At 39.4% G+C, this 21,232-nt stretch overlaps 1 protein-coding gene across 5 annotated transcripts; it reads left to right on the top strand.

Moving 5' to 3' along the window:
- Positions 1-3,627: 3,627 nt before the first annotated feature.
- Positions 3,628-20,579, top strand: LOC139201109 (signal peptide peptidase-like 2A). 5 transcript variants are annotated; one of them, XM_070830348.1, is made up of 17 exons: positions 3,628-3,794; positions 8,323-8,433; positions 9,125-9,307; positions 9,674-9,760; positions 9,873-10,006; positions 10,109-10,263; positions 10,357-10,453; positions 10,822-10,923; positions 14,105-14,186; positions 14,414-14,488; positions 15,433-15,489; positions 16,051-16,104; positions 17,360-17,459; positions 17,747-17,827; positions 18,465-18,643; positions 19,335-19,368; positions 20,065-20,579. In XM_070830348.1, exons 1-17 carry the CDS (start codon positions 3,690-3,692, stop codon positions 20,103-20,105), a joined length of 1,677 nt encoding a protein of 558 aa, XP_070686449.1. In that variant the 5' UTR covers positions 3,628-3,689; the 3' UTR covers positions 20,106-20,579. The 5 variants fall into 5 exon arrangements, with proteins under 5 accessions (XP_070686449.1, XP_070686457.1, XP_070686464.1 ...); XM_070830356.1 differs by having other exon boundaries at positions 18,465-18,625; XM_070830363.1 differs by lacking the exon at positions 19,335-19,368.
- Positions 20,580-21,232: the final 653 nt, after the last annotated feature.

Raw genomic sequence — 21,232 nt, forward strand, 5'->3', positions numbered from 1 at the left:
TGACCCTTTTTGATTGTCTACTCTGGTATTTTCTTCAGACTTGTTGTTCTACATTTTCCAAAATGTAAAAATCCACTGCATGTTTCACCACATTAACCAATCCCAAGCAAGTATCAGGTGTCTTTAAGTTGATTTTCAAACAATATCATAAATAATTCCAGAGCTACAGTATTTTATTCTATTTTGCATTTAAAGCATCCAACTTAGTACTGACAAAACTGTCGGAAACTAACAGGAAACCAATTCATCTTGGTAACATATTCATTCATGCAAAATGAGAATGGAAACAGAGCCTTTTAAATCACATGCACACAGCTTGATTGAACTGATTTCCCGATCAATGACAGGCCAATCAGTAAACCAATATGTGCATGACAGTACCGAATGTAACTCCCTGCTGCTCACAAACAGGCCAGCTGAAGAACTGGGGCTAAAGCCATCATCACAGTCATCTCAGTCATCTCAGTCATCTCAGGTTGAAATGCCTGCCCTTTTTCATCATGTGAAAAGCATACAACAGAGAAAGGTTTTCTCCCAGCGGAGAGTCGATGCAGAGGGGATAAGCAAGAGGATAATGATCCCTGCTTGTGATGTGATGTAAGGGACAGGTGACTTTGTTACTCAACCATCACTGGCTGCTTCTAGTCCTATTTTCTTTCCATGTAAAATGGATTCGCTGACATCACTGTCAGAGAGTTCTGTTACAAGCGGACTGGTAATTTCTACTTTTTCTGTCACCACCAGTGGCCCTCCATCATGCCATACTGAATGAAAAAGCATCATTTCTCAGCAACAGTGTTGAAACAATTAAACCTGATGGCTATAACAGTAATATAGTGTTGTTAAATCTCTCAGGAGATTCCAGTGTTATTATGTTGACAATTATCAAATAAATCATCAAAGGAAAACTTTGAAATTAGATTTTTTTTTCTCTGACAGTTTGGTGTATCCAAAGAAATAATTATTCCCCATAAAATAGCAAAAGGATTAAAGGATTAAATAAATACGATATAATGTGGTAACTAATGACCTGAAGAGGTGCTGACCAGCAGATTTTGTTACCTTTGGATGGAGCCAGGCCAGCTGTTTCCCATCTGTTTCCAGATTTTGTGCTAAGATAAATGAATCTACCCAGCTGCTGGCTGTAGCTTAATGCAGATGCGAATAGTATCAGTTGTCTCATCTAGTTCACTCTTTGCAAGGAAAGAGTTAAAATGTCAAATCATTCCTTTCATGTGAAAGTAAATGTTCTTTGTTCATTACATGTTCAAGCAGAAGACTTTCCTTTCTGCTTAGGTTTGGTTTTGTTTGCTTCTGTGTGTACACATAGTCGCTTTCATTTTGACCAGTGTTAACTTAGTTAATTGCTATTAACTGCTTAGAAGTCACACAAATAAATGTTATTACTAAGACGATATGGGCTTCTGCTGAGCATAATTAATGAGAAATGCATGTGTATACAGCATGTGTCTGTATACTGAAGACAACAGAAAAATGCTGTTTGTCCCACCTGTTGTTACTCCCATTAATATTATTTAGTGAATAATTAGGTAATCAGAGCCATAGTGAATAGTGTTTTCATCAGTGCAACACGAATTATGTTTTTCTTCAGTTAATTTTATTTTTAGATTCTCTGAAGCTGTACCCAGAGGGAATCGGCATGGAATAATCTGCACCACATGACTTCCAAAGCCTTCAGCTGGATATATGCATGTATGTCTGTGTGCATGACCGTGTGCATACAGGCAAATGGGCATGCATGCATAGCTCAGCAGTCTATTCTTTGTTTTAGTAGTATATAGTATATGAATTCTTGCTCTTGTTCTTGTATCATCATTTCTAGAATATAGATTTGCATACAAATGGCAAATTTATGCAAATAGACAACATAAAACGCACAGCAGATATACATCAAACTTTCCCCATAAAGATGTGGAAGAAAGATGATATTCAAATCAATGTGCATGTGTTAGAGGAAACAGAATAGTGCTGCCCATTAGTGTGGGAATCCACTTTGATGGCAATTTTGTTGTGCGGTGCACATACATTCTCGTTGGCATGGCTACTGTGGTGACTACTTCCTATTAAAATCCACCATATGTATCCTGAAGCAAATGATCCCCTCTTACAAAACCTTGCAGCATAGTAATTGTCAAAACTGTCTGCACTGAAGCTAATTGTCCACTTGCTCTTTTTTTTCCTTTTAAGCTATCCATGGCAGTCATGTGAAACTGATGAATACTAGAAAATACTAGATTCAGCAAACATCTGAGCACATGTTGGACAGGGGAGCACACTGGCTGTTAACTAATTGGTACTGAGGAGTATACTGGATGGCATCAAAGGATGGCTCACAATACAAACATGACCACATCTTCACCCTTGGTCACCTTAAACTGAATGGGTGCTGGGTAGCAAATTAGGGCATGAGTCACACATAAGGCTACTCAAGCAAAGCTAAAAAGATAAAGGGCAGAATAATGAGCATTCAGTAAGTGACAAGGGTGCACAGTATGACAAACAAGCCATGCAAATATAAAAATACTATCAGAGCCTTTGTGACAACAACAAAAATAACTCAGAGATTCAGAGAATCCTTTTTATGCCTTCCTCTCTTAATAACAATCACTGGTTTGTTGTTAAAAATGTGTTGCTACTGTAGAACCTTGTGCTTAAAAACAACATTCTTTATATAATTTCTTTACTGGATATAATATGGATGAGATAGTACTTTATTTATCGTGAGAGATTTTATTGTGCAGCATTTGCAGTACAAAGCTGGAAAGAGTGCTAATATATAAAGTGCAAATATAACAAAAAAAACACAATAAAAGGTAAAATATCATTATTAAGGTGCAAAAGCCAAATGTACATAATGCTCAAAATGTAAGAGGTTAAGTATCATAAATATAAAATTCAAGTATATTTCTGTTTCTTCCCGTTAAAGGGGAGTTTTTCCTGCCACTGTTGCTCAATATAATATCTGATGCTGCTCATGTGGGGATTCTTGAATCCTTAATGTTGAATTCCTGAATCGTTGGGTCTCTCTCTAATTAAAGAGTTTGGTCTAGACCTGCTCTTTATGGAAAGTGTCTTGAGATAACGCTGTTATGATTTGGCGCTATATAAATAAAGATTGATTGATTGATTGAAGTATATACAGTAGAAGTAGAAGTGAGTATAGGTGTTGCAACAGTTGGGGGAGGTGTGCTTCTCGTCCTGCTTGTTGAGTCCTGTCTTCAAGTATTAAAACAGAATCATTAGACTATAACTTCATTATTCATTATTACTCTTTCAGTGAATTTCTCTAACACATCAGCTCTCATTATCTTTTAATGATGGCTCGATATGCTGATGTATAAGCTGAACTTTGTGAACTTTCCTCCTCTGTTAAGTGTGTTCTCAGGTCTCTCAGGTGGGACTGTTGCGATACTGGCTAAAAACAAGGTGGTGGCAGTGTGAGCTTTACAGCCTGTCCACGTACTAATTATTCCTATTTGATTTTCAGATGAGGGAAGGCATGGTACTTTTTTTTTATTTGAGCCGTCTATTGGTTGTGCTCCTCCTGTGGGCTGCTGTGGAGACGCTGTGACGTGAAACAGAAAGCAGTGGGTCAGTGTGTCACGAGCCAATACAGGAAGTACCTGGCAGCTGAACAACAGCAATGAAGATACGAGCTAACTCAGCTAATGGAAAGTGTATTCGTGCCACATAAAAGCAGAAAAGCGAATGTTTCCAAAATGGAAAGAGCTGTCAGAATCGTGGTTTTGTTGGCCGTTTTCTTGTCGTCGGAGGTAAGTTGATAGTGAGGCGATAAAAAGAGAAACTGAAGCGGGATGTTAGCACCTGACGGGCCTGATAGCTGAACGTACCGTCGACAAATATATCAGCTGTCACTGTTGTTAGCCGTCTGAATGATATTGTTAGTATGTGGTCAGTAAACTATAGCGACAAGCACCATGTTCTCCTGTTCACGACGAGACAAATGGCTGCAGTCACAGCTAACGTTAGCTCTGGTGTCTGGGTAGTTAGCCTCAGCTAGTGTGGTTACACGATGGGGGCGACGTTAATGTGGATAAATCTCCAAAGCTGAAATTAAATTACAATCAGTTATTAAGTTATAAGTTATTAACCGCTAATAACTAACGAATTCATACCGATGCATAACTTGAGGCTGTGTAGAGGGTAATTTCCCCGAGTCATCCGACAAGGAAGTACATTTTCATTTGTATTTCAAGAATGAGGAAAGTTGCTGATTTGTTGATCACTGGTTGTCAAATACCAACCAAAGCAAAGGTCTGCTGACTCATTTATTATATATAAGTAGCTGTGAACGTGTTCACTTGTTTGGCTTGAGACTCCATAAAATATAAGCTAGGTGTTCAACTAAAACCAGATTTCTCCATGTATTACATATGGTTGTGATTTATACTATACTATACTATACTATAATAATAACAATACTGTAATAATAATTAATATTTATTTTTCTGATTCTTTTTATGCACACCATAACTTTGGGCAATGAGACATGATACAAACATTCTCCAAAAGCACATCATAGCAATATATGCACCACTTCAAAATATAAAAAAATATCAACCTCCCGTCCAAACAATGAGAGAGATTAAAAAAAAAAAAAAAGGAAAGCAAAAGAATTAGCAAAGTTGGTTCACTGTATGGCATGTTTAATAATAATGATGATGATGATAATAATGATAATAATAAATATATGGTTCATCCTGGTCATACAGGTCTAGACTGAGCAGGAAGCAAGAGGAGGTTTTAATACAGTATGACCACTAAAGTCATGCCAAAACTGTTCAAGCTACTCATCTTGGGTGTTTGTAGGTAGGGGAGGGCACTTTTCCAATGAAATAATACTAGTCACCTGGCCAAAAGTGTTGCAATGGCAGAAATGTCATGCTGGTAGTACTGAAGTGTCAAGTGGGAGAACATAGAATAAAGCAGCAATAAGAGAGGGCACAGAGGGGCTTGAGACTTGAGAGTGTTGCAAATACATATTTCTTGAAAGATACAAGAAAAGGACAGGACCAGAACATGTGCAAGACTGTGGCAGAAGCTTGTTGCCAACAAATTCATGTTGGGTCTATGTTTGGGTCAAATCTAGCCAATCTGAATCTGGCCCAGTGAGTCCTACGTACAATTTTGCATAGAAATAACTCTCCAGATTAGTTTTTAAGGTAATGGGAGATTATAGTGCAGAAATGGTCCTTCTAAGATGAGGGTCAAAATGTAGGAGAGGGCCAATTGGTGAAGAGGGAGGGGTAGAGGGGAAACCTGAAAATATCTGTGAGATATGGGAATGCAAAACTGGCCAACAGTGTGCTCATATGATTGCATGCAAATTTGAATACTTAGCAACAATAACGTTCTTATTATATTGGGTCTTTAACCCTTAGAGGTCTTGTCCTATTTTGGCCGTTTTTGCATACTTTTGATTTTGCCTACTTTTGACTTAGTTTTTACGTGAGGACGCACGACAAAAAATCACGTGATTTGATCACGGGGGCATCATTGTTGACCTATAAGGGTTAAATGGTAAACATGACAACAGGGACAAAGGGACAGAGGAGAATGATTCACTGTGAAGCTAGGCAGGGATAGGATTGGGGGTTCCTGGCTGTCTGAATTTCCCCCATGGGGATCAATAAAGGATTATCTTATCTTATCTAAAGTTTGGTCCAATGTCGTTTTATAGCAATAGTAAAACTGAAAATGGACAAGGCCATACCACCGAAGCTTTTAGGTTTCTTTTATATCTCCATATGCATCTTAGGGTTCTTTTTGTTTCATATAAACAAGGAGATAATACAGTCTAGTTTGTGAAAAAATACTTGGGAATGAGAATGGGAATGCACTGAAAGAAGTAAAGAACCCATGCAGAATATACATTTTGACAGTTTATGCAACAGGCCAGTGAAAGAGGGAGGAGAGACCTGAAAATCTTGCCTTAAGCAGATAAGCAAGGGGGTGAAGTTGGAGTCAAATAGGTAATTGAATTTCTCTGTGACACAGACCCCTAGGAGATCTTGAAAGGTATACAGTGGGGCAAAAAAGTATTTAGTCAGCCACCAATTGTGCAAGTTCTCCCAAGATGAGAGAGGCCTGTAATTTTCATCATAGGTACACTTCAACTATGAGAGACAGAATGGCGGGGAAAGAATCCAGGAAATCACATTGTAGGATTTTTAATGAATTAACTGGTAAATTCCTGGGTAAAATAAGTATTTGGTCACCTACAAACAAGTAAGATTTCTGGCTCTCACAGACCTGTAACTTCTTCTTTAAGAGGCTCCTCTGTCCTCCACTCGTTACCTGTATTAATGGCACCTGTTTTAACTCGTTATCAGTATAAAAGACACCTGTCCACAACCTCAAACAGTCACACTCCAAACTCCACTATGGCCAAGACCAAAGAGCTGTCAAAGGACACCAGAAACAAAATTGTAGACCTGCATAAGGCTGGGATGGGCTACAGGACAATAGGCAAGCAGCTTGATGAGAAGGCAACAACTGATCTCGCCTCGTGGGGTATCAATGACCTGAAGAGAGCTGGGACCACAGTCTCAAAGGTTACCATTAGTAACACACTATGCCGCCATGGATTAAAATCCTGCAGCGCACCCAAGGTCACCCTGCTCAAGCCAGCACACATCCAGGCCCGTCTGAAGTTTGCCAATGACCATCTGGATGATCCAGAGGAGACATGGCAGAAGGTCATGTGGTCAGATGAGACCAAAATAGTGCTTTTTGGTTTAAACTCCACTCAGCGTGTTTGGAGGAAGAAGAAGGATGAGTACAACCCCAAGAACACCATCCCAACCGTGAAGCATGGGGGTGGAAACATCGTACTTTGGGGGTGCTTTTCTGCAAAGGGGACAAGACGACTGCATCGTATTAAGGGGAGGATGGATGGGGCCATGTATTGTGAGATTTTGGGCAACAACCTCCTTCCCTCAGTAAGGGCATTGAAGATGGGTCGTGGCTGGGTCTTCCAGCATGACGATGACCCAAAACACACAGCCAGGGCAACTAAGGAATGGCTCTGTAAGAACCATTTCAAGGTTCTGGAGTGGCCTAGCCAGTCTCCAGACCTGAACCCAATAGAAAATCTTTGGAGGGAGCTGAAACTCCGTGTTGCCCAGCAACAGCCCCAAAACCTGATAGATCTGGAGAAGATCTATATGGAGGAGTGGGCCAAAATTCCTGCTGCAGTGTGTGCAAACCTGGTCAAGAATCAGAATCGGAATCAGAATCAGAATTCCTTTAATAATCCCCAGGGGGAAATTTGCTTTTTGTTACACACTACAGGAAACGTCTGACCTCTGTAATTGTAAACAAAGGTTTCTGTACCAAATATTAAGTTCTCTTTTTCTATTGTATCAAATACTTATTTCATGCAATAAAATGCAAATTAATTATTTAAAAATAATACAATGTGTTTTTCTGGATTTTTTTTTTAGATTCAGTCTCTCACAGTTGAAGTGTAACTACGATAAAAATTACAGACCAGTGGGAAAACTTGCAAGATCGGCAGTGTATCAAATACTTATTTTCCCCAGTGTGTGTGTGGGGGGGAAATAATTATTTGATCCCCTGCTGATTTTGTAAGTTTACCCCCTTATAAAGACATGAACAGTCCATAATTTTTATGGTAGGTTTATTTTAACAGAGAGAGACAGAATATCAACAAAGAAATCCAGCCCATGAGGCACAAAAAATTAGTCCTGTCCCTTTAGGCAAGTACTCCTAATCTCAACTCGTTATGTGTATAAAAGACACCTGTCACAGAGTCAATCTCTTCCATTCAAACCTCTCCACCACCATGGGCAAGACCAAAGAGCTGTCAAAGGACGTCAGGGACAAGATTGTAGACCTGCACAAGGCTGGAATGGGCTACAAGACCATCAGTTGTGTGCAAACCTGGTGACCAACTACAAGAAACATCTGACCTCTGTGCTTGCCAACAAGGGTTTCTCCACCAAGTACTAAGTCATGTTTTGCTTGAGGGTCAAATACTTATTTCACTCAATCAAATACAAATTAATTTATAACCTTTATTTAATGGTTTTTTTCTGGATTTTTTTGTTGATATTCTGTCTCTCTCTGTTAAAATAAACCTACTATAAAAATGATGTACTGTTCATGTCTTTATAAGGGGGTAAACTTACAAAATCAGCAGGGGATTAAATAATTATTTCCCCCACTGTATAATGATTGAGAGAGGGTTGGAGTGAGGGTTGTATGTTTAATTCATAGATTTTTTAGATTAAAAGTTTACCATTTCTTTCCCAACAGATAAACTGCCAAGAGGCAATTTTGCACGTTTCACATGGAAATACAGAAAGGGAGTACTGCATTGTCCACAATCACTCCTGGACCCCCCTGTCACAAACCCTTGATGCTGCTGTAAGTTGGCATAACCTTTTTCACAAATCTATTGTGACTATCAGGACAGCAAAGTAACTCCAAATCAGACTTTTATTGACTTTGTGAACTTGAAATGAACTTAAAGCAATCCCAAATGTCAAAACATCTGTTACTACCACCTTGTATTTACAGCCTGGTGGCTGGTAGTGGTTAAATCCCACTTACATTTAAAGGGATATTTTGCTGATTTTCAGCAGGCTTTGTATAATTACGGTGTCAGGTGTTTCTTTCTTCAGTGTCGCCTGAAGCCAGAGTTCCCTGCTTGTCATTAAGCTCGTTGCTTGTGTCCTCTGGCAGACATTTATGGGTTCTGTGACTGTTGTTTGATTGAATAAATGACTTAACATTTATAAATGATTACAGTTGCGTTACTGTTAAGTCAGCTATTCAGTCGAGCAACAGTCATAGAACCGGGAAATGAGCAGGCAACATGGAGGAAAGTTATTTGCATATTTCATGTGAAAGTTAGTTTGCATATGAAACCGACAATGTTACCATACAAAGCCTGTTGAAAAGTATCTCTTTAAGTAAAGATGATGGCTGTATATGAAATTGCTTTGTTGTGTCTACTTTAATACCCCTAATTGTGTAGCTATATTTCCCAGAGTTATGATGGTAAAATTTCCTCCTATCATAATTGTTAAATCATTTATTGTCTCCTGTTTTCCAGTTGCAGTATCCACTGGTAAATATGACCTCCACTGTGCTGTGTAACAGCTCAGGGGTCACTCCAGATGTGGTCAAAGGCAAAGCATTGGTGGTGATGAGGGGTGACTGTGACTTCAGCCAGAAAGCACTGGTTGCTCAGAGCCTTGGAGCTACAACTTTACTCATTGCCAGCAATAGAACGTTGGTAGGTCATTCACATTAATCTTTTTTTCTTGTTAATGAACACCCACGAAGGGCCCATTATCATTTGTGTTTTTTGCCTGTAACTTATCAGGATATAGACACATGTCACATGTAAGACACATGCAGAAGTGATTCAAAAATAAGGAAGTGATGGTACGGATACTTGTGGTACGGATGTGGGGATTTCCATCTAAATGTATTTCTTGTTTCCTGTCATCATGTTTGGTTCACTGACAACAGTCTTTTATGTATTTGTTTGACAATATACCATCCATAAAGTGACTTACCAAAAGCTAGTTTAAGACATTTTACCAAGTCTAACCAACTGCATTTACAAAAATCTCTTTTGTTTTACTCGGCTCTTCAGATCACTCCATCAGCCAATGACTCTGAGTATGCAAAGATCCATATTCCTCTGGCTCTCATGAGGTACAGGGACTTCCTGGAAGTACAGGTCTGATTGTCTTTACTTTTTCTGCTGCTACTGAATTTAGACTGGATACCACCCCTTTTATAAAGGTCAGGTCAAGTTCAAACTGGAGTTTTATCTTTGTGTGTGTCCTCAGGTGTCTGGTGAAGGAGTGCAAGTGAAACTTTATGCACCACCTCACTCAAAGCTTGACCCAAGCATTGCAGTCATGCTGCTGATTGCAGTCGTCACAGTTGCCTTGGGTGGCTTCTGGAGCGGGGCGTGTGAGAGGTGAGATAATGCTATGATAAAGCTGTTTATAGAGAGCTGTATTTTAGTAGAGTCAAACTAGAGCAGATTCTTGAAGAACAAATGTTTTTCTGTTTGTGGCAGGGACCGCTTGAAAAGTGGTGTGGCAGGGGGAGGAAGGGGAGAGAGCAAAGCTGAGAGCGGAGAGCTTTTCCTGTACTCCCCTCTCAAAGTGGTTGTTTTTGTTGCCTTGATGTGTGGGATGCTGGTCCTCATGTACTTCTTCTACAATGTCCTCGGTGAGTGGGACAAAAACAGTCAACAAAAACAGTGTACTCCAAAACAATATGTTGCATCTCATGGATGTAATCTCTTTGTCTTTTTTTCCCCAGTTTACGTCATTATTGCTATATTCTGCCTTGCATCTGCCTCTGCACTTTTCAGCTGTCTAGATGCAGTGATGGATCTCATTGGTTGTGGCACTGGGAGGTATGTGCATCACTCTTTCAAAATAAGATTTTATATATATACACACAAATATACACATATATTCCAGTAGTGCTGGACAAAGATAGATTAGATACTTGTCATATAAGTGTTTTTTTTCTTAAAGAAACAACATAATAATAACAATAGAAATAACTAGCCTGACCAGATGTGTATCAATGCTCATGCTCAGCATAAGTGAAGATGTGTGGATGTTTTAGGCTGCTTCTGTTTCTTTTTTCCCCCATAAATAGTGTCACATTTTCCCATCTAAACAAGGCAGATGTTTAACTGTCTCTTAATCATGCCCTGGCTGATGAGGCGCAACTGTGAAAGCCTTTGTTTATTTAGTTGTCTGTGTCTTTTTCTAGCTTTTCTGTCCGAAATTGGAACTTGTCCGTGAGGTCTCTCATTCTGGCTGCTGTGTGCATAAGCATTGCTGTGGTCTGGGGAGTCAACAGGAATGAAGACAGGTACAGTAAATGGGACACATACGCACAGAACACACAACCTACACACAACCATATCACAACAACATCTTGTTTCAGTGGTGAAGCAGGAGGTGCTTATTGGCTAAAATGATCCCACACCCATATTGCAGCAGCAGTGCCTTTGAAATTGCAACACCTAAGTCAGTGTTACCAGCTGCCTGTTTTGGAGTTTATCTGAAATTAATGAAAAAGTGATTGCAGGTCTTTCATTCAGTCACCATGGTAACAGGTATGAAGGACATTATTTCTTAATGGCAGCATGGTGACGTACTTGCAATACTTTTATAATTTTACTCAGACATTATTGTCTGAGTTTGTCAATGTGACAATCAAGTCTGCTCAGAATCAGATTTATTATTAAGTAGGTTTACGCATACAGGGAATTTGTTTTGGTGCAGAACAAAAAGTCTAAACTACACTGCACATTAACAATTAAGGGAACACTTAATCATCACAGTATAACACCAAGTCAATTAAACTTCAGGGATCTCAATCTGTCCAATTGTGAATCAGTTTCACCTGTTTTGGTGCAAATGAAAGTGACAACAGGTGCAGTAGGGAGGTAACAGCAAGACAAACCAATTGGGCAATTGTTTTGCAGGTGGTAGTCAAAGATAATTGCTCTCTCCTTATCCTTCCTGACTGAATCTTCTCTAGTTGTGCGTTTTGCTAGTGTCTTTGTCACTACTGGTAGGGTGAGACGGTACCTGCAGCCCATTCAGTTTGCACAGGTAGTTCAGCTCCCCCAGGATGGCACATCCATACGTGCTGTCGCAAGAATGTGTGCTGTGTCTCCCGTAGAAGGGCATCAACCCAGCACCCCATGTGCGAGGAGGAACAGGAGTAGCACTGCCAGGGCTCTACAAAATGACCTCCAGTGGATACTGGTGTGCATGTTTCTGACCAAACCGTCCTCTAGTGGGACCTGTGCTCACAGCTCAGCACCGTGCAGCTCGATTGGCTATTGGCCAGAGAACAGCAGAATTGGCAGGTCTGCCATTGGTGCTGTCTTCACAGATGAGAGCAGGTTCAGAGTGAACGCATGTGACAGACATGAAAGAGTTTGGAGATGCTGTGGTGAATGTTATGCTGCCTGCAACATCATCCAGCATGACTGGCCAGTGATGGTCTGGGAAGGCATATCATTGGAGAGTGGCACAGACCTCCAATTGCTAACTAATGGTACCCTGACTGCTGTTAGGTACTGGGATGAAATCCTCAGAGCCATTATCAGACCTTACGTTGGTGCAGTGGGCCCTGGGTTCCTCTTGGTGCAGGACGATGCCCGGCCAGAGTGTGTAGGCAGCTCCTGGATGAGGAAGGCATTGATGCCAATGACTGGCCCTCATGTTCCCCAGACCTGAATCAAATTGAGAACCTCTGGGATGTTATGTATCAGTGCATTTGATGCACCAAGTAGCACTACAGACTGTCCAGGAGCTCACTGATGCCCTGATCCAGGTCTGGGAGGAGATCCCCCAGGACACCACCCATCGTCTCATCAGGAGCATGCCGAGACGTTGGGAGTGCATACAATTCTTAGGCAGGTATGAAGAAATGCTGTAAAGTAAGAATGCTTTCAAAAATCTAACATTTTCTTGTTTTTTTTTAAATCAATTTACAAACTGCAAAGCAAGTGAACAGAAGAAAAACCCAAATCAAATCAATATTTGCTGTGACCTCCCTTTTCCTACAAACAGCATCAGTTCTTCAGGTTCACTTGCACACAGTTTTTGAAGGAACTCAGCAGGAAGGTTGTTCCAAACATCTTGGAGAACGAACCACAGATCTTCTGTGGATGTCGGCTGCCTCAGATCCTTCTGTCTCTTCATGGGATCCCAGACAGACTGGTGATGTTGAGATCAGGACTCTGTGGGGGGGGGCACACCATCACTTCCAGGACTCCTTGTTCTTCTTTATGCTGACCATAGTTCCTAATGACACTGGCTGTATGTTTGGGCTTGTTGTCCTGCTACAGAATAAATTTGGGGCCAATCAGACACCTCCCTGGTGGTATTACATGATAGATAAGTATCGGCCTGTATTTCTCAGCATTGAGGACACCATTAACTCTGACCAAATCCCCGACTCCATTTGCAGAAATGCAGCCCCAAACTTACAAGGGACCTCCACCGGCTTTACTGTTGCCTGCAGACACTCAGTATTGTTCTGCTCTCCAGCCCTTCAGTGAACAAACTGCCTTCTGTTACAGCCAGATATTTCAGTTTTTGACCCAGGGAAGGAAGCATAATGTGTCTTTCATCTGCTTCCTTTGCCGACCACTACGTCTATGGTCTTTTGAAGCCTCCTACACAGCTGTGTCTGTTTTACTCAATGACTTTTCAACATACATATGGAATTAATGATCATTAGCACCTGTTTTGTATTATTGGTTAATCATACACCTGACTATGATCCTATGAAGTGTACCTAGAGGAATTGATGATGTTTTGAAGGCAAAAGGTGGTCACACCAAATATTGATCTGATTTAGATTTTTCTTTTGTTTTACTTTGCATTTTGTAAATCAATAGAAATAAACAACATTTTATACTTTTGAAAGCATTCTTACCATACAGCATTTCTTCACACCTGCCTAAAACGTATGCACAGTTCTGTGTGTGTGTGTGTGTGTGTGTGTGTGTGTGTGTGTGTGTGTGTGTGTGTGTGTGTGTGTGTGTGTGTGTGTGTGTGTGTGTGTGTGTGTGTGTGTGTGTGTGTGTGTGTGTGTGTGTGTGTGTGTGTGTGTGTGTGTGTGTGTGTGTGTGTGAGAGTGAGAGTGAGAGTGAGTGTGAGTGTGTGAGTGTGTATTTAAAACTGTTAGGGTAGTGCAGGGTAGGGCAGGGTAGTGAGTGTTTAATGTGCAATGTGCATTAATGTAACGCAAGACGATGATCATGTCACAAGCACATCTTTAAACGTCTCTAAAAACACTGACCGACTGACGAAAGTCTCCCATTGTAAAATATTTTTAAAAATCAATCTGTATTCATTCATGCCCTAGGCTTTGCGTCATGAGTTTCCTTTGGCATAGTGTTAATTCTAATGTGTGAGTGCATTTCCTTTCTGTGCTATCTTCTACAGAGCTGGACCGCTTCTCTTATAATGTGAAATCACATGCTCAGGTTAAACCACAAGGTAAAGGAGCTTTTGTGTCATTGTAGATGGATCTGGATCTTGCAGGACCTCCTTGGCATTGCTTTCTGCCTCAACTTCATGAAGACCATTTCACTGTCCAACTTCAAGGTGACTCTTAACAGCCCGTCTCTCTGAGAATCACACTCCCTCCCTTCATCACTGTTATATTTAGTAAAGCCATTCTTTGTCCCAGATCTTGTTGTCTTTGCATTAAGACTACAGGTTTGTATATTTAGTGCTACTGGCAATTAATGCAAATCTGATTAAAACGGTGCTATTTTCTCAGTTTATTAGCTCTGGCATCAATCAGTTAATTCTCTGTACTACTTTCACAGATCTGTGTGATTCTGCTGAGCCTCCTGCTTGTGTATGATGTCTTCTTCGTTTTCATCACTCCATTCTTCACCAAGGTACGAGTATATTTATTTATTTGTTCTATTTTTTTCCCCACAAGTTTCCAAGTGCTTTTAGTTTCAATTTCCTTTTCTGCCATCCCTCAGTATTCCTGCTTTTATGTTTGACCCTTTGTTGAACCAAAGTTTAAAGTGTTTTTGCACCCAGTTGAAAGTTTAATTTAAGTGAACAAATGATAATTTGCAAAGGGAACCGTTGACACAACTAAGGATAATTCAAGATTCAAGAAAACTTTATTTGTTCCTAGGGGGCAATTTAAGGCACATGTGAGCAGCAAAGTGGCATGTAAAAACAAGGCACATTATTAAAAAGAAAAATAAAGGTAGGTAAAAATAAAGCCGCATAATAAGAATAAAATAAAGTAAAAAAAATAAAAACTGGAAAATGAACATATGAACACGGTATATACAAAGGCTACTATGAATACTGAAACATATAAACAGAGGTAGGGTGATAATTGAGACATGTGAACTGAGGTAAAGTGATAAAGTGTGGACAGTATAAGTGTAAACAATGCAGGTATATGGGTTGTATATTTACATATTATTGAAGAGGTAGTTGTGTATAATAAATAAACAGCAGCAGAAGACAGTTGTATGACTGTAAAACACAGACAGACAGATACCTAATATCATTGAATAAGAGATGTTTTTGCAGCTCTGGTGTTGCAGTGTGTTGTATGTTGTTTTTATAAGTCAATCAATCAATCTTTATTTTTTCTGTTTGTTCGCTTACACTTCTTGTTTATTTCAGTGAACTTTGTAAAGCACTGTGAGACAACTCTGTTGTGATATTGGGCTATACAAAATACATTGAATTGAAATTGAATTGAATTATATAGCACCAATTCACAACAGCGTTATCTCAAGACGCTTTACATAAAGAGAAATAAGTGGACGCTTAACATATGAATGCTTGGTTTCTCTTGCTCTGTCAACAGAACGGAGTTAGCATTATGGTGCAGGTTGCCCTGGGCCCAGATGCATCTGGAGAGAAGGTAAATCCCCCTGCATTCCTTCTCACGTTGAAGGGGAACTCCATAAACAGTTGTCCTAGGCATTTTCAAAATAAAATGATCAGATTCCATGGTAATTTTTTTTCATAGTTTTCATGAGTTCTAAGACGTGGAATGGTTGAAAAAGCTCCCAATGACAGCGACTTTTTCTATTACTTTTAATATCTAGAATGAATGCTTTATATTTCAATAACATCACTGTTAAAACCTTTTTATTAAACCAACTCAGACACTTTATTCTAAGATTTCTGTGTTGTGTTCTGTTTCTGAAGACATTAAAAAAAAGTTGTTGACTTAATTTGGAGACCAAAAACTGAAACTTTGTTGTTCTGTGAATAAATAAATTGGAGTAAATCTTTGTTCAAGAAGAGCAGTATGCAGGAGTTTTTGATCACCTAGATCCTAAGATAAGCTTGATGGAATTCCCCGCCAAGTTTACTCTGGCTTCATTAACATCCTGGCTGATCTGCACTGCTGGTTGTTGAGGGGAATGATGGATTGATTGACTAACTGTGCGCTGGGGTTGGGTGGGCTCTGTCATAGACGCAAGGTAACATGGTGGAGGTCCCCGCTGAACCCCAGACTCCCTCTGAGAAAGTAAGGCTTGACTTGTTACCCATCCATTCCTTTTTTTTCAATGCTACACTCTGAGGTGTGTAGGAAGGGATTGGGGTTGTAGATGTTTGGTCTCAGATAGAGTGTCATTGTGCCTTTCTTTTGTTTTATTTGCTCCTCTGTGCAGACACACATTGGCCACATGGATACATCCAGGATAATTATTAAAAAGCATTAAAAAACTGACAAAACAGTCAAATTAGTCATAAAAAATGCCTTGCTTCAGTGATGATTAAAGTGCATTCTTTGAACTAAAATAATAGATATGATAATGCACTGGACCAATTGTGTATACCCACATTTAACTATTAGCCTGCTTGTGAAAACAAGGTACTTGGAGGGTGGTTTTTTGTCAGGAGGTGTGTAGATAAGTTACTCAAGCTTGTTTTGAACACAACAGTCCATTCAGTCCAGCTGAATTAGTTTATGAGTTCAATTTTTCCTGTTGCTAATGTATTGGCTGTCAGGGGGTTCCATTTTTTGTTTGTTTGTAGAAAGGTTTATGTATTTATATTCCATTCGAGTGAAACATGCTTTAGTATGAACATTTTAAATTGTTATGCTCTGCAGTTAGAGGTGCCCAGAGGACTTCCCGAGGATGGAATGTTAAGCCATTGTAAGATAGCTGAAAGAGTGTTTTTCCCGGGATTCTTCCTGCAGCAGAGCTTATGCTCTTGGATTTTGAGGTTTCTCAGGGAATTTCTACTCTAGAAGCACACACCTGTGTACTCACTACAAAAGTGTGTTCAACAAGTTATTGTGTCAGTTTGCTTAACATGTTTCTGAGAACAGCAGTAATATGTGTTTGCTAACATTTGGCCTACTATAGTAAAATGAGAAGTGCATGTCAGCCGAATTAAGTCAAACAATCTCAAGTAACATTAAAAGTAACTGTTACACCTGTGTCAGACTGCCAGTAAACAAACTTGAAGATTAAACATTGTTTATTGACTGCCTAACTGAAAACAATCTCTTGGTATCATATTAAATATAAGAACAGCAAGACGTCATGAGAGTTGTGCCTCTTGCCTGAATTGGTTCCTGCTGAGATGGGAGTTAGAAAATACAGCAAGAGATTCTAAAGCAATATACACCAATATGTCTGCTACAGCTTTGAGAAGCAAATATGAAGCAAAGAGTCAGATTAAGTCGCTGTCAAACAAACTACAGTTCACTGTATTTGGCTGCTGCCACAACTTTGTCACCTCAGACATGATAAAATGTTTTATTTTCTCAGCTGCCAGTGGTGATGCGTGTCCCACGGTTCTCATCATGGGCTCAGAACCTGTGTGGGATGCAGTTCTCCATTCTGGGTTATGGAGATATCATTGTTCCAGGTGAGGTTAAAATGTCACCAGTAAATCTTTTGAGTCCAGACAACTGTGGCTGCTGGTCCCCAGTCAGTTTAACCACAGGAAAAACAAGGCAAAACTAAGTACATGGTGCGTACAATTTATTACTTGACTTATATGTTGCGTTGTTTTGCTTTATAAGTTCCTAAATCAGCTATGTTTAAAAACAGCAATGCAGACTGGCAGCATAGCTTCTGAGCTGAGAAGGAGTAAATAAGGAGAAGCATTTGTTGTGTGATTTTTCAGCCTGTGTGTCCTCATGGGTCCAACAGGTCTCCTGGTGGCCTACTGCAGCAGGTTTGATGTTTGGATCAACAGCAGCAAGAAGATCTACTTTATAAGCTGCTGCATAGGTATTTCACAGCCTAACTATATCTTTGCCATTCACATGTTGGAACTTTGCATGTAAAGTACAATATCTCATTTAGCGTAATTTCACTTGGGGAAAAGAACTGCAAATAAATAAGTACAGGCTAAATATACTGCACATATCAAGTTTTATCAAGTTAACTGTTGGTTTTCAGTGCTCATTATAGCATGTTTTATAGTACTGTTAATACTGTAAGAATAAGTTTTCATGTTTTAAAATACTATACATTTCAAATACAGTGTTTTTTACATAGTCCCTGACTCCTGTATCCATATTAGCACCAATGCACACATTCTTATAGCTGAAACCCATATCATTTTTTAGACTGTATTTCAAAACATTTCCCTCTACACGCCTGTAAAAAAATGTGGTTGGACATGTGTATCGAAGTTCCTCAGCCATAGTCTTTTTTTAACAGGTCTACTTCATGAAATTTCATTGTGTTTTGCTGACCACTAGGTGTCTCTGGCCTTTCCTTTTCCCCTAACTAAGCAGGTTACTGATAAACCTGTAGTAGATTCAAGTTCTGATTGTATCTACGTGTAAATGCAAGTTTCAGGTTGAGTTTGTCTTTTTTTCCTTTTGTGTTTGTATTTGTTTGTCACCTTTGCTCCCTGTAGCATATCTGCTGGGAATCATAGCAACGTTTGCTGTGATGCTGCTGTCGGGGATGGGCCAGCCTGCCCTGCTCTACCTGGTGCCCTTCACCTTGATAACCTCCGCCGTGGTGGCTGGGTGCAGAGGAGAGATGAGGCAGTTCTGGGCAGGGACCACCTATGAGGTGAGGGGACCAGAGAGAGTGAGTTCAAATGGATACTGTTGGCTTTTGGCACAGTAATGGTACTTGATGGCTGAGTACTTCCTCAATGATTTCAAACAGGGTTCAGTGAATTTCTGAAGAACTTCACACCTCTGTGACAGAGAACAGGAGAGGTTTTGAGTCTGCTTTTGAATTAAATTATTATTGGAGCACAGGAGTGTTACGACAGCTAAGACTGTAAATCTATCTGTTGATGTATTTTAGATTTATTTTATGTTGTATGAAAATATTTTGCTGTGACTTGAAACTTGTCTGACACTGGTAGCCCAGCACAGTGGACTTTTCAAGGCCATGTAACTGTTGTACATTCAGTTGCATGTTTTGAGCACACTACACCGGATGCTGGTGATTTATCTCAGTTGAGTTTCAAGTCTTGGATTTACATAGCCAACTGGCATTAACTGAGCAGCTGCATGGAGTGCATGAAATTGACCTAATATCTGTTGTATGTTTTTGGAAAACGGTAATGTAGAGAGTTCTACAGTTTGTAGTTGATACAAAACAAAAAACATGCAAAATATCTTAATGGATGCAACATTTTTTTCCCCCTGAGGTTTTGGATTAACTGAGAAATCCTGAGAGGTGTGTGTGTGCGTGCGTGTGCGTGTATGTGTGTGCGCGCGAGTCACAAAGAAAGTGCAGATAAAATTCTTACCTTCATCTTCACCAGGTCTTGGACTCATCCAGAGAACCTTTGCTGCCAGGTGTGATTCCCTCTAACTCCAGACCTCTTCTGTGCATCTCTCCTGTCATTTTATAATTGCTTATTGTGGTGCCTTATCTTTTCTTCCCAGCTTCTTTTTGTACCCTTTTTATTTTTCTTTTGGCATTTTAACGCCTGACTTCCAGGGTCAATGTAATATTCAAACATACAACAGATGTTATCCTCTTAAAATACAAAGATCTTGGAGGACCCATGTTTGGACAGTAGAATATTTTGCATTAGGTAACCACTAGGTGTCTCTGGTTGATTGAAAATATTCCTCAGAGGAGTTTCTTAGCCTCACTCCAATGTGGACTTGTGTTAAAGCCATGGCCCTGGAATATCATTAATTTTATCTCTTTATTTCTGCAGTTGTTTTATCATTCTCCCTTCCACTCATTTGTCTTGTTCAACCAATGGAAGTTAATACATGCATCACTCCATCCTTCATGCAGTTACCAACATATTTATGCAGCCCTCTGCATGCTGTTGCTTGCAGTTAACCTGTGTCATGGATTTTGGGATTTGTTATCCCTGTGGTTTTCCATTTTTTACAACGCACCACTCGCCTGCTGTTGTGTGTATAAATATATATATATATATGTATGTATATAGTATGCATTAAAAATCAAAATCCCATTCAAGTGCCTTTCTTTATCTGTCATTGGTATTAACCTTAATTTCCTTTTTTCTTTAGAGGGAAGAACTGACTGCTCCGTAGAAGGAGATAAATGCTGATTTACAGTGTTGAGAATGGACCCATCTACTGGATGCTTTTTTTTTTTTTTTACATTTTATTACATTGGCAAAGCAAGGGAACACATGTTATTAATTACCAGATTCTTGAAACTGTATGGGTATGTTTGCTACGAGTGGGGGATTAGATGATGGTTAGAAGGCTAATCAATATTGTGTTGGTGGAACAGTGATATTTTAAGTGATCCAAAGGCTTGTTTAGTGCCTGAAAGGTATGTAAAGTTCATGTTCAGAAAACTGTAATGACTTTGCCTTGGTGATGATTGCATACAAACAAAATGAGAAAGCACTTTATAATATTTAGCTTGACAGTTGTTTCATCAGGGGTGGGGTTTTAATTACTTGTAGCCACAATATGATACATTTTTGATAACTGTTTTGGGTTTTCTGTGTAACCTGTTTGTATGATGTGATTTCTTTCATTGCCTTATATTAAAATGAACAAGTTCTATTTAATGTTCTTGTATGCGTATTTCTTGCCTTGTTGACACATCAGTGAACAAAATCTTCTTGTAGATTAACCAGGCATATCTAGAAGAGTAGTGACTTATTTCTGTGTGGGGAAAAAAAAATCCATACACCTATTATTAAATGTATTAACTCAGAGGAAAGGACTTATGGGGGATTTTATGTTCTGTGAGACAGCCAGACAGGGCCAAGCATTAATCAATAAGCTCTTAAATGAAATCTGCAAAAAAGGAAAATAGAGGAATAAAATAGAGCTTGTACAATGCCATCTCTGAAAGAGTTAAGAATCAATCTAAGTGCACTGAAATGAAGCGTGCCCAATGAGTATTTGTGTGTTGTCCAATGTAAAATGGTGGAAGGCTTTTATTGTCCTGAAGAGGTGCAGCCCCATTCTTTGATATATCTGGTTCCCATTAGTGTGTATCATTGTGCTTGTAATTTTAATACATGCACAGTTAATCCCATCATATCTCAGTTAGGTAACTTGCAGTTTTTTTTACCATTCTGAACAGAATTTGACATTTTTATTTCAGGATAAGTATGAGGAAAGACAGATTAAACTGGCATCTATGAAATATTCTGTATGAGTTATCCACCATCCTAGTAACATAAACTCACTTAAGACTGATATTAATATATAT

This window comes from Pempheris klunzingeri, chromosome 1 (assembly GCF_042242105.1).
Source record: "Pempheris klunzingeri isolate RE-2024b chromosome 1, fPemKlu1.hap1, whole genome shotgun sequence".
NCBI lineage: Eukaryota > Metazoa > Chordata > Actinopteri > Acropomatiformes > Pempheridae > Pempheris > Pempheris klunzingeri.